The following is an 18883-nucleotide window of genomic DNA, read 5'->3' as shown; positions in this document are numbered from 1 at the left end:
GACATTTATAAGCAAGTCTAAAATAAACTAAAAAATGTCCGTCTTGCTACTTAGTATGAGCATCCACCAACAGAAATACAGGCCCAACAGTCTCCTCGACTCAAATAAGCAGGCGAACCAAGGAACGAAGCAAAACTTACCACAGGCCTCAGCATGCATAAGTAATTCGACCTAAATCTCTTGCGTGGGCACAAGTTCCGATGGATAACATCTTTTGGTATATATGATACGACGAGCAAATCTAATCAAAGATATCAATTGACCATTATAGCTCAACGAGTGTTGATGAATTAAGATTAGGAATATCATACTTATACTTTACCAGCAGGAGCGTACAACTAATGATCTATCAGTTAGCTCTAATCAACTAACTGATTCTAGTAAGACATTACCCCGCACCACCATCTATTTTATCCTCATATTGACTTTCCTTCATTCAGACCATCAATGAGTCATGGATCAACTCTCCATCATCGATGCCAATGAACGACAGCTTCCTCCTATAGATGGCGGCAAAGACGCCTGGCTCTTCTTAGCCGCCTGCTTCGTCATCGAAGCTCTGATCTGGGGTATGTCCTGCCCAACTGTCCATCGTCCAACCGCTACCCATCAACAGGATTCAGTTTCGCTTTTGGGATATTCCAAGATTACTACAGCACGCACCCGCCCTTTGCAGGTTCACATAATATCGCCGTGATCGGCACCTGTGCCATGGGTGTGTCGTATATCCTCGAACCGCTGACATTCGGCGTCTTGCTGGCATTCCCACGTCTTCGGCGCTGGGCCAGTCCCCTCGGGTTTCTGATCATGTGTTTGGCGCTCTCGATTAGTTCGTTGGCAACCTCTACGACGCAGTTGATCGTCTCGCAGGGTGTTTTCTACGGTCTAGGCGCTAACATCGCATACACCCCGACTATCATCTTTATGGATGAGTGGTTTGTGCGGAAAAAGGGACTCGCATTTGGGATTATGTGGGTGAGTATCCATATCAATTCATATACCTACAAAGGCATATGCCAATATCTATCTATGCTAATACCTACTAGGCAGGAACAGGTCTCTCGGGGGTCATCCTACCCATCACCTTCCAATGGCTACTAAACGAATATGGCTATAAAACCACACTCCGGATCTGGGCAGTCATACTGTTCATCATGGGCGCGCCGCTGCTCTACTTCGTAAAACCACGGGTCCCCATCTCCTCGTCGACACAGATGCGGCCGCTCAATTTCAGTTTCTTGCGCCATCGAAGCTTCCACATCTATCAACTTGGCAATACGCTCGAAGCTCTGGGCTTCTTCCTCCCCACCATCTACCTCCCATCGTATGCGCGGAGTCTAGGCGCCTCGTCGCTTCCCGCTTCACTAACCGCCATACTGTTCAACGTCGGCAGCGTCTTCGGCTGTATCGCCATGGGCACACTGGTGGATCGGTACCACGCAACGACATGCATCCTGGTATCCACGGCGGGGAGCACGATTGCCGTGTTCCTCCTCTGGGGGGTGTCCGCATCGTTAACACCACTGTATATATTCTGTGTAGCGTATGGGTTATTCGCGGGGTCGTTCACGTCCACGTGGCCGGCTGTGTGGAAGGCTATACGGCAGCATGAAGGGTTTGCGGATCCCGGGCTCGTGTTTGGGTTTCTGTGTGCTGGTCGGGGAATCGGGAATGTGGTCAGTGGGCCGTTGAGCGAGGCGTTGATGAAGGTGAACTGGAGAGGGGTGGGTGGTGCATATGGTAGTGGATATGGCGGGTTGGTGGTTTTTACGGGTGTGTCTGCTTTCTTGGGGGGAGTGAGCGTTCTGGGGAGGTCATTGAAATGGGTTTAACTTGTATATAGTACAACTTAAAAGTTTAAGTTTTCGATTGTTTTGAAATCTTGGTTGGAGCTCTCAGGTTGAATTGTCTTGTAGAATTGGACTATGCTCATTCGCTCCCTCTTTGCAGTATATCCGTTGGACTTTACTATGCTTATTAGCTGTCTCAGGATAGTAATGGACTTGAATATTCAGAGACTTTGTCTCCCATTTCATAACTATGCTAGGTCAATATCCTTAGTCAATGTTGAGGCCATTCTTTTTTTATTTCTTGTATACTCTGGTCCTTATTTAGACAGAAGACTTTACTTCAGTGTATTAGACTATAACAGTCAATTCAAAGATCCTAGTTGTGGTATATTGCCTGATACTTTCTATTAAATAGTAAACACTCTTGACAAATTCTATATTTCAGCCGATTATTAATACGGATATACAATCACCCACGGTGAGACATACCCCTCACTACATATTATAACTCATATTATTTCTATTATGTCCTCTATCTACCTTACTACCGTCCTACAGAAAAGCTACAAAATGAAACTTGCCATCTTAGACGACTACCAATCCATCTCCCCCGTCTACTTCAACCCCCTTGCATCTCGCGTCTCGATCTCCTACTTCCCAGAGACATTGAACCCACGCGATGCGACCCAACATGAAGCGCTGATCGCGCGTCTCCTACCATTTGACATCATCGTGACCATGCGCGAACGCACGCCCCTATCTGCTGAGACGCTCCGACGGCTTCCAAACCTCAAACTCCTCGTCACGACGGGCACGCGGAATCTCGCACTCGACGTGGAATTCTGCACCGCACGGGGTATTCCCGTCGCAGGGACTGCGGGACGTATTCCCGGTGTATCATCGACAGTGCAGCACACCTGGGGCCTTATCTTGGGTCTTGCGCGGGGGATCGCGCGGGACGACGCGGCGTTGAAACGAGATGGGAAGTGGCAGGGAGAAGGACAGGGACATTTAGGGATGACGTTAGCGGGGAAGACGCTGGGAGTATTGGGATTAGGGAAGTTAGGGATGGGAGTGGCGCGGATTGCATTGGCGTTTGATATGCGGGTTGTTGCGTGGTCAACAAATCTGACACGGGAGAGGGCGGACGAGACGGCTCGGGCGGCAGGGGTCGATCCGAGGATGATTACTGTGGTTGGGTCGAAGGAGGAGTTTTTCGAGCAGACGGACGTGGTCAGTTTGCATTGTGTGTTGTCGGAGAGGAGTCGTGGAATTGTGGGACGAGAGGAGTTGAAAGCGATGAAGAAGGATGCATTGTTGGTGAATACGTCGCGTGGGCCGTTGGTGGATGAAGAGGCGTTGTTGGAGACGCTTCGGTCGGGCGGAATTCGAGGAGCAGCACTGGATGTGTTTGATCCCGAACCATTACCGGCGGATAGTCCGTGGAGGACGACCCAGTGGGGGGAAGAGGGGCGTAGTGAGGTGTTGGTGACGCCGCATATGGGATATGTCGATGAGCAGATCCAATTGTGGTATGCGGAGGCCGCAGAGAATGTGGTGCGATGGTTGGATGGGGAGGAACTGAAGGTACGATTGAATTAGATTAGTCCATTGAATTGGCCAACTACCGATCGATTGTGGATCGATTAGGTATGCATTAAATTATTAGTTAAATTAATACAACCAGGGTGCATGCATTTTCTAGCATCTGCACGATGAACCGAGGTTGTGGCCCACTCAGAATGTACTCCGTTATATCTAGCAATTCCCTTCCATTGACTCACCTCTTGCATCAATCAATCCTCATCCTTCAGTCAATTGACTATACAAAATAAAATGCCCCCCATTGCCCTGGACTCCGATCGACTTGATCGACTCGATCGACCAGATCAAAATCTATCCACCCTCCTCAAAGTCATCCGCAGCAAACAGGCTTTCGCCAGCGGCGCCGTCTCGCTGGTCTCGCTGCCGGCGGGTTCCCTCTTCGCACGCATCACAGGCACCACGCCAGCTAAGAAAGCCTACACCTCCGTACAAACCAGCCGCGACCGACACATCGAGCTGAATTCGGACCTGGTGTTCTGCAACCATTCATGCGCGCCAACGCTGAACTTCGACATGCATAAGATGGAGGTGCGCGTGGTGGACGACCGGGCCTTGAACGCGGGAGATCCGTTGACCTTCTTCTATCCCAGCAGCGAGTGGGAAATGGATCAGGCGTTTAACTGTTTCTGTGGGGCGAGTTGTTGCAAAGGGAAGATCCAGGGGGCAAAGTATATGACGAGAGAGGAGTTGAGGGGGTATTGGTTAAACCCGCATATTGAGGAGATGGTGAAGGAGAGGAATGGTAATTGATGTACGGAGTACATGTACAGGATAGATTAAATTATTAGATTTTTTTGGTGTTCTGTATGATTCCAGAATTCCATCATTCTATCGGACAGACGGAAGTATTGCCATGTGGCATAGAGATGAAATTATCGGCAGGGAATAGCAGACAGCCGAGTTTCATTACGGAGTACCTAGTGCTTAGTGGAAGTTTAGGCTAATTTAGCTAGTCTGGTGAATTTGACACCTAGCCACAACTATTCGTCCCGTTTCTCACTGTCTCCAGAACAGTATATCGTACTGACGTTGAGTAGAAAAAAGACTTCCTATGCCTAGTCAGGGGCAGTAAGCGAACCAGGGATCATACTCTCTAGATCGGGAAACCAGATTGACGACACTCGCTATTACAAACTATCAATTTCCTCTATCTTCAATATCATCCATGTATCCAAATCTATTTTCCATCAGATCTAATCTAGTCCTATACAGAATTAGCCCTCTCCCAAACCTCCCGCCCAGAAACAATCGTACTGACCACCATCGCCATCCCCACCGTTCCCTCCCCCACACGAACCCATCCGAGAAACGCCGCTGGAATCAAGAGATCGCAACCGTCCACCACGACCCGATGCACCAGTGTCTTGCGACCTGTCTTCTCCTTCCCATTCCTCGGTTTCTTATTCCCTTTCTTATCCCCTCCTTTCTGGGTCCGCTGCGCCTCCGTCCCACTCCCTAGTAATCCCCAGAATGCCCCTACAACAGACAGACAAAGAGCATACGCCCAGAATCTATACGCCTGTTCTATCACGGCCTGGTTCCAGGATACAGGGTGGACATTCATCGCGTGGAGCTAATTCGTCAATATATCTTTCATTAAAAAAAAAAAAAAAAAAAAAAAAAAAAAAAAAAAAAAAAAAAAGGATAGACAAAAGAGGCGTAAGAGAAGGAGACATACAATAGTCAGATCCTCCAGCACAAAATACAACCCAAGACAAATCCATCTCGCCAGCTCAATCAAGAATGTCAGACCCCCCTCTGATGATCCATTTCCCAGCAGCCCGTACACCCGATCGAAGCAGTCAATGAAGGCAAAAAACCGGAAAAATCGTCGTGCTACTCATATCAATATCATCGTACTTGGTAAATGGACATTTATAATAGATAAGAATGAGAAAGTTGCTCACTCAATGCCAATTGCGACTTTGTTGTTGTCCACTGTTTGGCCAATGCTGAGCCATGCTCGGTTGTGACGCTGGCGATCAGCGCAACTGCGTGGATGAGACGGAGTGTTTTTTCAAGCCCAGCGGTGTTGCGCGTGAAATTGGCGAATTGTGGTATTGTATATTGATTCCTGATTGCCATTTATTATTTTCTTTGTTTTTGTTTTTGTTTTTCTTTTTCGTTTCTTTTTCTTTTTTTTTTTTGTCGGAAATGAATGAAGTGGTAAAGGGGAAGAAGGATCGATCGGTTGGGAATCCTCCTGGCTAATGATACTAAAATACTGCTCCCCTTATAGCCCATAGGGTTTTAGTGGTCGAATGGTATTTATTATTCATCCTCAAAATGCTTCTCTCATACGCGGGCCTTAGAAAAGAATCTAACGGAGAGCAAGTCTAGAACTAGTCAGTACAGAATACTCTCACTCATCCTACGAAGATTTGGCATTGATTCCACTTCCAGTCCTAAGTGCATGATGCAGGGGTCTCACAGGCCTTAGGCACCAACTCCCCTTTCTGGAAGGTGATTATCCTCCTAGTACTCCATACTTCCACTCAGATTTTCTAACTTACCTTGATCTACGCACTTTCATCTGCAATTCCTGTATCCTATTACTTTGTGGCTTCGTTAGTTTACTTAGATGGTCGATGGAGCTCATCCTCAATTATGCAATCAAAGCATCACAGCCCACGCGTTCTAAATGCATTTACCTCATTCATCAGTCGGCCATTATTGCCAGATGCATAGACTCTAGTAGGTTAAGGCATCACTTTAGAATTATCTGACCAAACTACACATACTTTTGAACCCGTGACTGCTATGGAAACTGTCTCCAAGACTCGGAGAGTACTACCCTTACTGGCCGGTTCCAAGATCAGATCAGGATCGTGATAAATCGTCACAAGAACCTTAACGACTCCTCCAAACTTAGGACTGTACAGTATTAGTAGGTTTTTCGAAAATCCAAACTGTTTATCTTCATGCTATCCAACCATTTCCGGATTTAGCCACTTTCGCAACCGAATGGGGTACTGGGAAAGCCACCGAATTTGGCGCTGAGCATATTAATCTGTCAATATATCATAAGATGTATCTAGGCTAACTAGAGCCGGTACTGTTTTTATTCCAGTGGAATTTGATGAAAAAATCACTTCGATGGTCAATATGAGCAGTTGATGTGGAGCAGCCTCCCTGCCCTCTCCTCACTTAAAGCACTTTGGGTTTCACAGTTTCTATGACTACTCCGTAGTGAAGACGACTCTCATGCGCTACCTTTCTCTACAGGTTAAGGATTAGGACAGATATTATATTGTTCTACAAGGGTCATTCACAAACTTGTGTATTAGAAATTAAGTATGGATAGATTCATCAAAGAAGGCTATGCTGATAAACTTTACTCATTCTCCTCTATTTTTCTTACTTTTCTTTCTTTCTAATAGGTTGGAAGTATTACTCGTTCAAACTCTACAAAGCCCTATCCATCCGTGCATATGCAGGACTTGTCTTGGTCCCGGATGTTTTACAGACGTTACCAACCCACCAGGCTACCCATTCGTAACCAGTTGAGCGGACTATTCTACCGCTCTAGAAAAACAAGGCGTATATTTCATGTGCCATCAGATAGATGGTGATGCATCACAAGAATAACAGATGGGACACTCTTCAAATGGGCAAAGTTTTGGACAAGGGGTGTAAATAGACCAAGCTGGAAAAGTCACAGATTGGTTTCTATGGGTGCATCACTTTCCGCAGTAATTGATTGTCATGGGGAGCTAATCTCTTGTCTACGCGAGACATGTACACAACATTTGCTCTAATGTAAGCGCGGGAATTCCAATATGAATTGGAATCAGTAACCAGTTTCATTGTCAAATTCAAATATTTCAGAGTCTGTTCGACATTAGACTGGAAGAACATCACGAGACCATAGCTCCGAAGTACTCGGAGATTTCATAGCAGTGCCCTCTCAACGAAACAAAAATCTTCGCAAAGGTTGATGTTCTGGAAAATAGGACAGTGGAAAAGGAGTACAGGAGTGCGGGAAAGAGTCTGCAACTCTTATTACCTTGGGTGACTTAGCATTTTGCTAAGAAGGCTTGCTAACCTATTCACTATAATCCTTTCATCCGCATAGCTTCTGCTGATTCCCCTTGGGATAGAGGAGAAGAGAAAACTACTGTCAAGATCAAAAGTACATAGTATATAAAAGTGAAATTCCACTATCTTGGGCCAAAAATCCTTTTCTCTCACCCTGGAATATATAGACAAAGGAGAGGAAAGAATTAGAACAGTGAATTTAGCTAGTACCAGCTGACAGCTGACATACAACTCCGTGTTTTCCTTCTGCCCTACTCCCTATTATTGTTTCTTGTCTCTCTATTTTTATACCTTGTTCGTCAAAACTAACAACGCACCTACTATGTCCAGCTTCATCTCAACATAATTTAAATAAAACCAGCATGTTCCTCAAATCCAGATCCCTCGACTTGTTCAATTTTCACTTTAACTAATATATCAATCCTAGATGATTTCTCATCAGAAGATCTTAATGGAATTCGGGAGCTTTCCCAACAAACTGTTGGTGTTGAGGTTTTATCAATAAAAAAAAACATACAGACATGATAACACCAATTTACCTAGGGCTGTCCTAGAACACATGGGGTTTTCGACACCCGAGTTTGGAATGAAATCTGGCTGGGAAAACCGTATATTCAAACCCCAGATATACCCTGTTGGACCAAGGTACAAAGAGTGACAAGATGTTCAACCCTTCATATCGAAATCCTCTCTAACTCAGGTAAAACTAGGTCTCAAAATTGAACAAAAGTGCAAACATGACACCATATTGACGAATGATATGGGTACTACCTTGGTTGTCGGCTAAGAACAAAGATCAGAAAATTCCTGGATACCTATTTCAGGACAATTGCAGTCCATATTAATTATTTAGAGATAAACATATATCAAAACCGTGAGCGGGATAGTAAACATATACATAACCTAATTACAAGCCTATCCTGACAATTTCACCCAAGCAGCGCAACTCACTCAGAACAACTTCCGGAGTAAGGCTATTAGGGACACACGAGCCTTCGGTGTCGGACGAACGTGTCTGCACTTCATACATGCATCTGTGGCATAGCTTTATCCAAGGTGTCCGAACGGCATACCATCAGCTTGACTTGAGTAGGCAAGTGAGCTTCACCGGCACGCAAGAAGGCAAAAAGTTCTTGGTCACCAATGAGCTAGGTTTGACCAGCCAGTTCGCTAAAACATTTGCGAAGTGGTTACTAAGGCACTTCCCAGAAAGCATTGTAGAGATTAAGATTTAGCGATGTTTAGGCTATAGGACCCAGCCGCTCCATGATCTCCGATATGCTTGTATAAAATATCAGAAGATTAGCTTGTCTAGCTAGGGTTGGTACCATTTTTAGTGCAGTGGAGTTTTATTGATAGAGTTCTGGGGAAGAGAATAGGTGTAAGTTAGAATTCAGAGCCTGAAGTTTGTGGGAAACAGGGTGTGGGAAACTGGCAGTGTTACCCAGAAAACCACCATGCTGACCTTTGTTAAGGTACATGTACCTAAGCAGTGAATAGTCTACCTCATGACTTTAAACCTCGTCGTTATGGCAACAAAGAGAGGTGTCCAGCCAAAATTTCTGGCTGGAGAAAAACTACTCTGTAATGTTATTAGAATAGAATACTTGACGCTAAAGCTACATGCATACTGCAGATCCTAACAACTAGAGTGTTAGCCCCTAGCACAGTGTAGAAAGCTTTGCGGATTGACTACAAGAATGCCATATCTACCGTCCTTTGCCCCCCGAAATGTCCTGTCCCAGTCGATACCCCCCCACCTTCTCCCACTCCACCTTTTGCCGAGTGATCGGTAGCTGTCGTCGCAGTCCCTTGAACGCTCCTTCGGCCATCTGCACAAACGCGCGGTTCAATTCCTCCTGATAGTCGCGCTCTGCGGCTGCAATACGCGAAATTATGCTCTCGGCAGAGACCGAAGAGACTGACAGCTTGATCGGTTTGTTGGTGTTGAGCGCCACATTTCCATCCTCATAGTAATGTACATCAATGTGGATATTTCCTGTCACGGTGGTCGACTCGGAAATAGGAACCTGATAGATAGAGCGGAAACGGCCATTCCTAGACTCATCAGCAAGACTTCCTAAAAAAAAAAAAAAAATCTTTCCAAACTCACCAGAAGTTATTCGGCGAGTACCGGTTCGCAACAAGTAAGATAGCTACCGCAGTATCATTTTCAACAGGATAAACACCATAAGAACATTGACGGTAATGTTCGGTAGCATGCATCGCAAGCGACTTCAGTAAAGATTTGCTGCGGAAATCAACAAGATGATACCATGACAATAAATCCATCATATAGCAACTCACATTAAGTCCGCATTCTGAGACTCCAAAACATACGATTGCGCCGCGGACGCTTCCTACCCTACGTCAGTCCTGGCCGCCACCTTGCACAGGAACCAAGAACCAAGAGGCTCACTTGTGTAACATGGTCGACTTCAAATGACGTTTGACTCTCAACATCAAAATATCGATTATCCTCTAGTTTGTTGAATCCGCTAACAATAACCTGCTCATTTACCCATTAGTCACAACCCCCACCCCAAATCTGACATATCGTGGCGTACCTCCTGACTCGCTCCTGGCAACTTCACCGTTGACAGTTGCATCTCGTTGTATCGTTTAAAGGCAGGGGCAAGCGATGGAATGATATCCGGACCGTCGGAGGTGAGGGTTTTGACGTCTGAATTATCATGAAAGCAAGTATTTAGTCAATAGCCAGCTGTCTGCGGGGTTGGTCGATGGGTTCGGTTCGGAACATGCGGGGGGAACGGTTATAGGCAGGGGAAAATACCGGCAATGACATCGGCCAGCTAAGAATAACAGTCAGCGGCATTCAGAAAGTAAGAGGTCGCGCATGGACGCTGGTGGTGAAGCGTACCTCGCCTGGCGGGGCACCTTCAATGAATGAGGATGCAATGTCCACGGCGGATGCCATTAGGGATATCAGTGATTATGGGTGGAATCTAGAGATCTAGCCGTAGATAACTGAGTGAACTGGATGGCTAGCAAGTACCAAGGATGACGGGCAAGGTGATAGTTCGAAGTGGACAGACAGCTCCTGAATCAGCTCGTCGGCTTCCACAGTCAAGAGTCAGAGCTTTAGCGCCGTAAGCGCCGGGCCTCGCACGTGCATTTCGCGCCTGCTATTTCTTACTTGGAGCGAAGTGTCGCAGCCATTTAAATTGCCAACATTAATGCTCGGTTAAAGTAGTCTGCTTAATGTGAACTGGAGTAAATAGCCTAACGCCATATATTAAATTTCAACCTGAATCCCTCGGAACCCTGCGCTAATAGAGTATCTAATTAATAAATATTCACAATAATTAAAGTGCGATATATACGAGTCCGGCTCGCATGGCAGTCGCCGGTGTAGACCATGTCCAGAGAGATACGATTATTCGATGCTCATATTCATGAAACCATCATTAGCCTCGGTCATACCCTGCAAACCAACCCGCTTCAACGTTCCTGTATGGACCGTGTTGGAAGCTCCACGACTTGGAGTTTCAGTGCCAGGGCGATCTGGGAAAAGAGATCCGAGATTTGATTTGGGCGCTGGGCCCCAAATGCTGGAACCCGTTTCCTTCACGACTGGCGAGTTTGGCATGACGGGGCTGCTTTGGACACTCAAGCTCGGAGAGACCGCCCTTCTCTTGAAAAGACTGGGGTCAAAATCGTCCTCGCGCTGTCGTTTCCTCTTGAACTCGGTAATGCTGCCGGAGTGAGAGGCATAGGGTGTTGAGGATCGTGAGCTGGGTCTTTCGCCTGGTTTCACAAACTCTGCACCTGTGGACTTGACTGCCGCCGGTGTAATATCCATGGCCAAATCATCCTCCGAAACTGATGTTCCCGGTCGACGCAAGGTTGGTGGAGGGGTGCGATAGCGCTCATCAAATGAGTTCCAAAACTCAGGACCACCGGAATGTCGATGTGCCTCCTCACTGAAGCTGGGTTCGTCCGGAGCAGAAGCCCCAAGCTTGGCAGACAGATCCCCCACAATTTTCAGGGGCTCGGCTGGTTGGAATGGATTGCCAAATGAGAATCCGTCCAAGCTTGGCGACTTCTGAGGAATATCGGGCTCACTCTCGCGAACTTGACGGATCACCTCTGCCTCACGTTTCGCCTCGCTATCAATAGGGGCAGTTTCTTCTAAAAGAGCAGCCCGAATACGTGCAAATGTCTTTGTTTTCGGCTAGAGGCCAGTAAGCATATTAAACATGGAACATAAAAAAAAAAAAAACCTACCAGCAAACTCCCACGTCGGGTTACAGCACGCCTAATCACACCCAAAGGTCCACCCTCATAGTTCGGTGCACTTGGGCTATGTCCCCGCGCGCCACGAGTTTCTCCCTCATCACTAAGGTCAGATAGGCGCAGATCACGAGTGCCTAGACTCAAGCTCTCACGCCGAGGGCCTAAACCTGCTTTTGCGCCAAAGTAGCCCCCGTTTTGATTCTCGATACTTTTTATCACAGGCGGAGAATGCGAGCCGGGGCTGGGTTTCGAGCTGTTCCCACTGGCGCTGCTAGAGCTTTGTCTGCTGCCGCGGCCTTTGCGGAATCGGGCTCGCTGAAAGCTCATGAGGCTGGTAGCTGCTTGTGAATAACCGCCCATCCAGTCATTCCCAGGACTTGGCACATTCCCGACCGCGAAAGGACTGGGCCCTCCGCTAATCTTATTTGCCTGCGGTGTATTGATGATCATCATATCATCTTTCTCCATCGTCTCATCATCTTCCTCGCTACTACTTGTATCTGATTCCATCATGTTGACACTGGACACTGAACTGGAAATAGCGGTTTTGTCTGCAGGACCTGAGGTTGAGAACGGAGGCCCCGATGTTGATCCGGGCGAACCACGACGTTGTGGGATGCTCATGCCTCGCCCGCCTATTACCGGTGATGAGTCCGGGGAGGATTCAGCCAACGTCGAATGGTGAAGGTTGGTGCAAGCACGAGAGAAATCAAGACCTCTTGAGCGTCGGGGCAAAACCGACCCAGGGCAGCCGTAAATCTGAGACGAGTCCAGCTTCGGGGAAAGAGGAGTACGGTTTCCCAACGAAGGAGAAGCAGTAGTCTTTGAATTCACATTCAACGATAATCCCGGATGCATAGATAGCCGTTGAGGCGTTTCAGGCGTTAATGAAAGAGAAGTATCATCTTTACTTGATGGTCTCTTATCTTCTGAATTGGGTCTTGGAGAGGACAAGGATCGTGCCGCGTCGGACAGGGAGCGTGATTTCGGTGACGGACGCAACGGAGACCCGAGTGAATAGCCCTTCTCTTCCCCTACAGTTTCTGTCTCGGTTCTGGATTCACTTTGGCCCTGCCGTTGCGAGAGCTGCTCACTGAGCTTGCTTGCAAATGGGAGGGTCGGTATGCTGTGCGACAGGGTCGAAGGCGTTGCCGAGGATGTCATTTTGTCAAACGAGTCTCTCCCTTACACGTGTCAATTGCACAAGATGAAGGAATCAGAGCATACTGAAGCCTTTGCCAGCTCAAACTGGGGAGGGGGGGGTGGGCGACGTTCTTGTGGTGATAGGTGGAGGAACTGTAGAGTATTCGGTCACCGTAGGACAGTGATATCGGATGAATAGACCCCGATAATTCTCAATAATAATGCGCACAAATATGGAATTGTGGGAGTCAAATTCGAGTCGTATGATCGAGCAGAAAGACAGAGTCGAATAACATTGCTCGACCTCAAGCAGCACTGACGTCCTGGTCACTAGACTCCGCGAATTCAGCCCCGCCTGGCTTCTCAGTGTTGCTGATTGGTGCAGCATCACGCGACTAGAGCATTATGTAATCACGGTCTTTCCAGTCCTAACGTTAACTAATTAACTAGTTCGTGTTCTAGCTGAGCGGGGCTCAAAAAAAGTTGACTGGGACCCAGCACAGCTATGTCCCCTAAACTAGTTAACTGACATCAGCAGACTTTTTACATATTAACGAATAGAAAAATATCATGGAAATATCATGGTATAATAGGTCCAGTTCAACAGCAAATTTATTTAAATACATGAACTCTTATTATCATGAACCAATACATTCACCAAAAAAAAAAAAAAAAAAAATCAAACGGATAACTAAATGAATGAATAAACCCTCATTTCATCGTAATTGAGTATATCATGCCAAACTCATTGCGCTACTTATCGGCGCAACGTACCATTCCCAATCATTACAGTCCGATGTATCTACCGGTGACCCTTTCAGCATGTCACCATCCCTAGCCTGCCATACTTTGACAATGACAGCCCTTGTACGGGCAACATTGGAGACGCTTGATTCCGCCATAGCGGCTAATGCATGCAGAATGAGTGGGCGGCCATATACTACTGCCCCATCGGGTGAATCGGACCAGATCTCGTCATGTAGGGGATTCAGTTCCACAGCTGCCACGAAAACTGGCCAAGTCATGCTCACGAGGGATCCGGAATCCAGTAATTCTGAAATGAGCTGCAGAATACTCCGAACATAGCCCACAACCAAAGGTGTCGTCGGAGATGCACCATATAACGCGCAATGCAAATATAATACAGCCGCTAAGCGTTTCAGTTCTGCGGCAGAGTGCAAGATCTCGTCTTCATCATCGTCAATCTCCTGCACCAACTTCTCAAGCTTCCGTCCAAGAGATGCTGCGCGTAACGACAATGCGACCTGTGTCGAATCCGAAGCCAGCTGCCGTCTCGTCCGACTCATCTCCGTAATCGCAGACAAGATAGAGACCAGCTCCGGGCTACAGCCCATCCAGAGATCAACATGACGCTCATTCTCCTGCCAATAATCGCTCCCAAATAGCACCTCCTCGCCACAGGCGGTGCGGCCCATGACATCTTGAAATGCGAAAAAGAGTTCAGCAAATCCAGATACCGGATCGTGGGCACCACCTGATTTCGATGTGATCATCTGTTGCTGTCGTCGAAGGCGAATCAACTCCTTTGCACCTTTCAGGTGGATCGTCCACCTTTCATCACAATTATCAACAATCTCATAGAGACACAGCATCATCATGATCGTCAACACCTCCGGATCTGCAGAACAGATCAACGACCCTTCTGTAGCAAGCCGATGACGGAGACCTCTTAGGGCTTCTGACTTAAGCCGAAGCCCTATAACACTGTACTTCGGATCAAATCGAGACCAATGGCACGCCCCTAAAGCCTGTATGGCCTTAAACAGTACCGGTGACGCAGAAATGCAGAATGGAAGAATGATTGATGCAAACGGCGACGACAGTTTCGAGCTGGCAGTGGTTCGAGGACAGACCTGACTCAAATAATAGTCAAAAAGGGTTCCCTGGATCGGTTCGACAATATGAGGAAACATTGATAAACACGCCGTCAGATCTGGCAGGCTCTGAAACCTAGCAGACCTGGAATCTGCAGTGTTTATCGACAAGGACCGAATCAAGCCCCCTTCATGCACCTCGTCACTAAAACCAGGCCTATCCTTCCCACGAACTACAACAGTATTGAGCTCATCGCACGCAACATTCACTTGATCAGGCTGTTCAAAGGTCGAAACACCACTATTGACAAACCCCCATGATTCCACTATAGGAATCAGACACCACTCATGGTCATCGCGAAGCAATGATGCAGACGGGGAAGGGGACGTTGTAGCTTGCGCCCCGCCAGTGGCCCGAGACTTACTCCAGACGCCGGCTCGACCGAAGGCCAGACCGCGACTCACGAATTCGGACTCCCATTTCAGAACCAACTGCGTTGAGCAAGTCAGTCCCTTCTCTTGACACCTGGAACATATCGGTTTCTGCAGGTCACAGCGAACACGGCTTGTGCGGCATTCTTTACAGCCGCTACGGCTTCGGGTCTTCACTGGACCTGAGCGGTCTGTAGCCCTTCTACGCGGCATCCGGCAGGTGGGAATCTTCACATGACCGATTGTGGAGCAAATTTAGTGTCCTAGCATCATCAAGGCTTTGATGAGCAGGAGCGTGGCACCTCACTTTGAGATGAGGTTCAGGTCAAGCTGTGGTAATGTGGCCAAGCAGCTGACTAACAACCCTGTGAAGTAGAAAACAGACAAATAGCTAAGCTGGCTCTCTGATAAGTAATTGATGGGAAAAGTGAGCTTTGGCTAATATTAGTGACTGGCGCTATGATGACAGAGGAAAGAAAAGAATGCCAAAATGCTCGAGTTAATAAGCGGAAAAGTGGAGAAACCTGTTTCGGAGCATGTCCGTCCCGCCTCGGTGGGAGACAATGCCATTATGCCTGAAGCACCATGCCCAGTATTCTATATACAGTAGTTCACGTCTTCTCTCCAAACGTGTCGTTCTTCCCCAACGCTAACCACGGTGTTCCTTTACTGTCGACAGTTCCGCTGTTTACATTGTTCCCCCACCAGCTCAGACTGATGCCGGGAAATACTAACGCGAAAAAAATCACAATCGCAGAGACAGCAACTCCAGAGTCTAGTGCTGCAGAAAGAACATAGTTGTACTTGGCCCACCAGTTGGGCTTGCGGCCCTTAATAATCTATACGTATTTAGATCGAGTACTCTGCTATTAAATGCATTGTATGTCGCCCACAAAAACTTACTTTGTTGAAGATAAAGCTAACCGCAAACGCGGTAGTGTAATTGATTCCAGTCTAGACATGAGTTAGAAAGGTATTAAACCATGCTAAAAGAATACTTGGCGTACTGCTGGAGGCAAGTTCCCCGTGCCAGCGAAGAAGATCGGCCAATGGATTGCGTCAAGGAATCGACTTTGAGGGAATTTCTTTCGAAGAATAAAGGTAATGATCGGAAGCGATGCTCCTATCCAGAACATATGCAGAAGTCCTGAATATCTCTGTCCAATGTTGTACAGCCGCGCCGGTCCAATCGCTGAAAGGGGAAAAGTGAAGTCAGCCACATGGCATAGAACATGGTGGAGTGGCAGCATTTACCTCCCCAGAAAACTGCACTATTATAATTCACTCGGCCTTGAGGGCAGGTAAAGTTGTTTGATTGATTACTTGCACACACATTCTCGACATTACCGAGCATCCAGAGTAAGACGCCATCTAGTAATATTAGCATAGCGTAACATTTTGATATTAGGTGAAAACGTACTTTGCGTCAACGTACCAAGTATGCAGGCAACAACTTGTGCAACAAATAATGTTCGACGAGGAATCTTCATGTATAATCCAAGCTATAACTCATAGGGAAACAACATCAATAGAAGACATATCACAGAGAAAGGTCACTAATGACCAACCTTCATGTCAGCGCCATAGAACATCGCTTGGCTGAGACCAGTATACGCGTAAAACTAAAAGACATCAGTGACAACGTATCCATAGAGAAGATGTAAGAAGTAGACCTTGAATATAAGAAGAACAAGTGGCCTTCCTTTGATGAGATAGCCAGAAACGACCTCACCGAGCACAGTCAAAACATTACTATTCAAGTTCGCAACAGCATATACGGTGCCGACAGGAATCACATAGAGGGCAGCTAGCCCCAGCGTAATAAGAACACCCCAGAAAGGAAGACCTGTGTGCCAGACGTACTGCGTCAAAACAGCCACAGTCATAATAATCAACTTTCCAGGTCAGCGCTCAGAAGTAAATGGCAATAACTGCAGTGGGCTTACCGTTAGGACAGCATACCACCACCACGGAACATCCGGATAGTGAGAGATTAACCTGGCATGGATGTCTTTCTTACTCTTGCCTTTAAAGGTACTCAAGATGTCTTTGCTGTGGTTCAGAACAACATGCGTCAAGAGACAACTCAGGACTGCAAACCCCAATCCATAGCTAAGTGCAAAAGTAATTGGTAGGAAAATCGGGCTGTATTCTCGATATTTTGCTTCATCAATAGCTCCTGTATCATCCAATATACGACGTGAGTCGTAGATGCTTCCTGTATTGTCATAGGCATCCGAGCCCGTTAAGGGGAGGTACGCCGTAAACCAAGTGTTCGTATAATAAAGAATTGGTGCAACCACGGCGTATACAGAAAACCAGCCGGCGAACACATTAGCTTGTGCCCAGAATGGGATCACCAGAGGTGAAGTGTTATATGCAATCTGGCTCCAATCGAATGTAACTGGAAGATACCCAAGGCCAGTCGTCATACCAAATAAATTATTAAGCACTTTGTTATCTATATAATTAAGTCAGATTAATGTCTCCTGGATAAGGATACCAGATGAGGTCATACTTGGGGTCGCCCAGCAAATGAACGCGAAAGTACTTAGGCCAGTAAATATATACCCTGGAAACCAGTACCAGCAGAAGCTTCCAATAAAGACATACAAGAAGAACTGGTAACGGGACACTTTCCACCCATCAGCTAATTGATTCGCGCCACTATGCAGCGTTTGAAACAGAGCTGCATTAGCTAGGGTAGAAGGCCAAATCTATCAAGACATTAGTGGCTATTTAAACAGGCATAATGGTCTAATTACCATTTGTGGTGGCTCGATAATATACCGGTATGCTAGACCAGCGAGCCCAAGACCAAACATCTGCATTGACAGCGACAGCAGAATCTGATATCCTACTGGTGTCTCCATCTTCAGATATACTTTTTGAGCCTGGATGATCGCACTTGCCTGTTATAAATGTCAATATCTCCACCAACAGGCTCTATATTTCAACTTACCCATGATTGATTGAAACTCAGGTTCGACATGATCGTAATCACGGCGTGCTCCTTGACATTAAAATGATGGTCTGGATTGATAGATATATAGATACCAAAGACGCGAATTGACATGATAGGAAATGCCTTCGCAAAAAAGCAGCCAACAGGGTAGCTGATCAGCTGCGCTACCAGCGAAGTAATTGTTACACTGGGATACCGCATGGAAAAGAATTGATTCACTCCAGTACCAACCTATACTTGCGTCAGTCAAAGCTGTATCTATTGACTCAAGCATGGCTAGAACATACCAAAGTAAACACAACCCCCAAAGACCACATTCGAAACGTGTTTATAGGCAATGTCACGTCATCCGTGTTGGGTACGTTGGCTCGAACCTCCAGGTAAGGAGAATTATCCGAGTCAATAGTATACTCGACATTTTGGCTTTCCCCAGTGGCAATCTCCAAGGCGTCCTCAGCCGTCAAGGGTTTCTTGGGAGTCCCATCATTCTGAAGTGGTGGGTCCTCGCGGCATTCTTCCACTTCTGCGTGTTGCAGTCTCTGAGAATAAATCATGGAAATGTACAAGCGTGCAAGCACAACCACCTCTCAAAAATAATTTAGTTTGAGATATAGACAGTAAGAAAACCAGCTATTGCAAAGGGGCATCAGAGATTTGGTTGAAAGGATCTCGATGATAGGGAGAAGTACTTCCACTTTATAATGCGAACACCTGCCATATTTTTTGCGAGAACCATATCAATCCCGTGAGCCACGAAAGAGGAGATCCGGATCCAAGGTAAGCGAAGAGATAGAGAAATCCGTTGGTTGAAAGGTTGC

The 18883-nt window shown here is 46.8% G+C and overlaps 7 protein-coding genes across 7 annotated transcripts; 3 read left to right on the top strand and 4 right to left on the bottom strand.

The window, feature by feature from the left end:
- Positions 1-454: 454 nt before the first annotated feature.
- ATNIH1004_003490 (putative MFS monocarboxylate transporter) lies at positions 455-1832 on the top strand (the record flags this gene model as incomplete). Its single annotated transcript, XM_033568167.1, has 3 exons — positions 455-569; positions 617-975; positions 1047-1832. 3 exons carry the CDS (start codon positions 455-457, stop codon positions 1830-1832), a joined length of 1260 nt encoding a protein of 419 aa, XP_033430162.1.
- Positions 1833-2360: 528 nt separating this feature from the next.
- On the top strand, positions 2361-3392 carry ATNIH1004_003489 (D-2-hydroxyacid dehydrogenase family protein; the record flags this gene model as incomplete). The annotated part of the gene is made up of 1 exon (XM_033568166.1): positions 2361-3392. The coding sequence occupies one exon, from the start codon at positions 2361-2363 to the stop codon at positions 3390-3392; it is 1032 nt and encodes a 343-aa protein (XP_033430161.1).
- Positions 3393-3626: 234 nt separating this feature from the next.
- On the top strand, positions 3627-4145 carry ATNIH1004_003488 (uncharacterized protein; the record flags this gene model as incomplete). The annotated part of the gene is made up of 1 exon (XM_033568165.1): positions 3627-4145. One exon carries the CDS (start codon positions 3627-3629, stop codon positions 4143-4145), a length of 519 nt encoding a protein of 172 aa, XP_033430160.1.
- Positions 4146-4588: 443 nt separating this feature from the next.
- ATNIH1004_003487 (PEX11 domain protein) lies at positions 4589-5480 on the bottom strand (the record flags this gene model as incomplete). The annotated part of the gene is made up of 4 exons (XM_033568164.1): positions 4589-4599; positions 4650-4968; positions 5074-5231; positions 5303-5480. 4 exons carry the CDS (start codon positions 5478-5480, stop codon positions 4589-4591), a joined length of 666 nt encoding a protein of 221 aa, XP_033430159.1.
- Positions 5481-9142: 3662 nt separating this feature from the next.
- Positions 9143-10371, bottom strand: CAP1 (F-actin-capping protein subunit alpha; the record flags this gene model as incomplete). The annotated part of the gene is made up of 7 exons (XM_033568163.1): positions 9143-9491; positions 9547-9684; positions 9741-9793; positions 9853-9942; positions 10001-10116; positions 10228-10246; positions 10315-10371. The coding sequence occupies 7 exons, from the start codon at positions 10369-10371 to the stop codon at positions 9143-9145; spliced, it is 822 nt and encodes a 273-aa protein (XP_033430158.1).
- A 459-nt stretch (positions 10372-10830) lies between these two features.
- Positions 10831-12854, bottom strand: ATNIH1004_003485 (uncharacterized protein; the record flags this gene model as incomplete). Its single annotated transcript, XM_033568162.1, has 2 exons — positions 10831-11628; positions 11682-12854. 2 exons carry the CDS (start codon positions 12852-12854, stop codon positions 10831-10833), a joined length of 1971 nt encoding a protein of 656 aa, XP_033430157.1.
- Positions 12855-13138: 284 nt separating this feature from the next.
- optE (small oligopeptide transporter, OPT family) lies at positions 13139-18619 on the bottom strand (the record flags this gene model as incomplete). The annotated part of the gene is made up of 13 exons (XM_033568161.1): positions 13139-13228; positions 13682-15194; positions 15914-15939; positions 16004-16054; positions 16108-16292; positions 16355-16471; positions 16521-16602; positions 16669-16722; positions 16774-16995; positions 17047-17484; positions 17866-18012; positions 18063-18296; positions 18353-18619. The coding sequence occupies 13 exons, from the start codon at positions 18617-18619 to the stop codon at positions 13139-13141; spliced, it is 3426 nt and encodes a 1141-aa protein (XP_033430156.1).
- Between the last annotated feature and the right edge of the window lie 264 nt (positions 18620-18883).

The sequence above is a fragment of the Aspergillus tanneri genome, assembly GCF_003426965.1.
Source record: "Aspergillus tanneri strain NIH1004 chromosome Unknown AapTan_1_pilon_pilon_pilon, whole genome shotgun sequence".
Classification (NCBI taxonomy): Eukaryota; Fungi; Ascomycota; class Eurotiomycetes; order Eurotiales; family Aspergillaceae; genus Aspergillus; species Aspergillus tanneri.
Note: the sequence above shows the minus strand (reverse complement) of the source record. Positions and strands in the feature narration are given on the sequence as shown.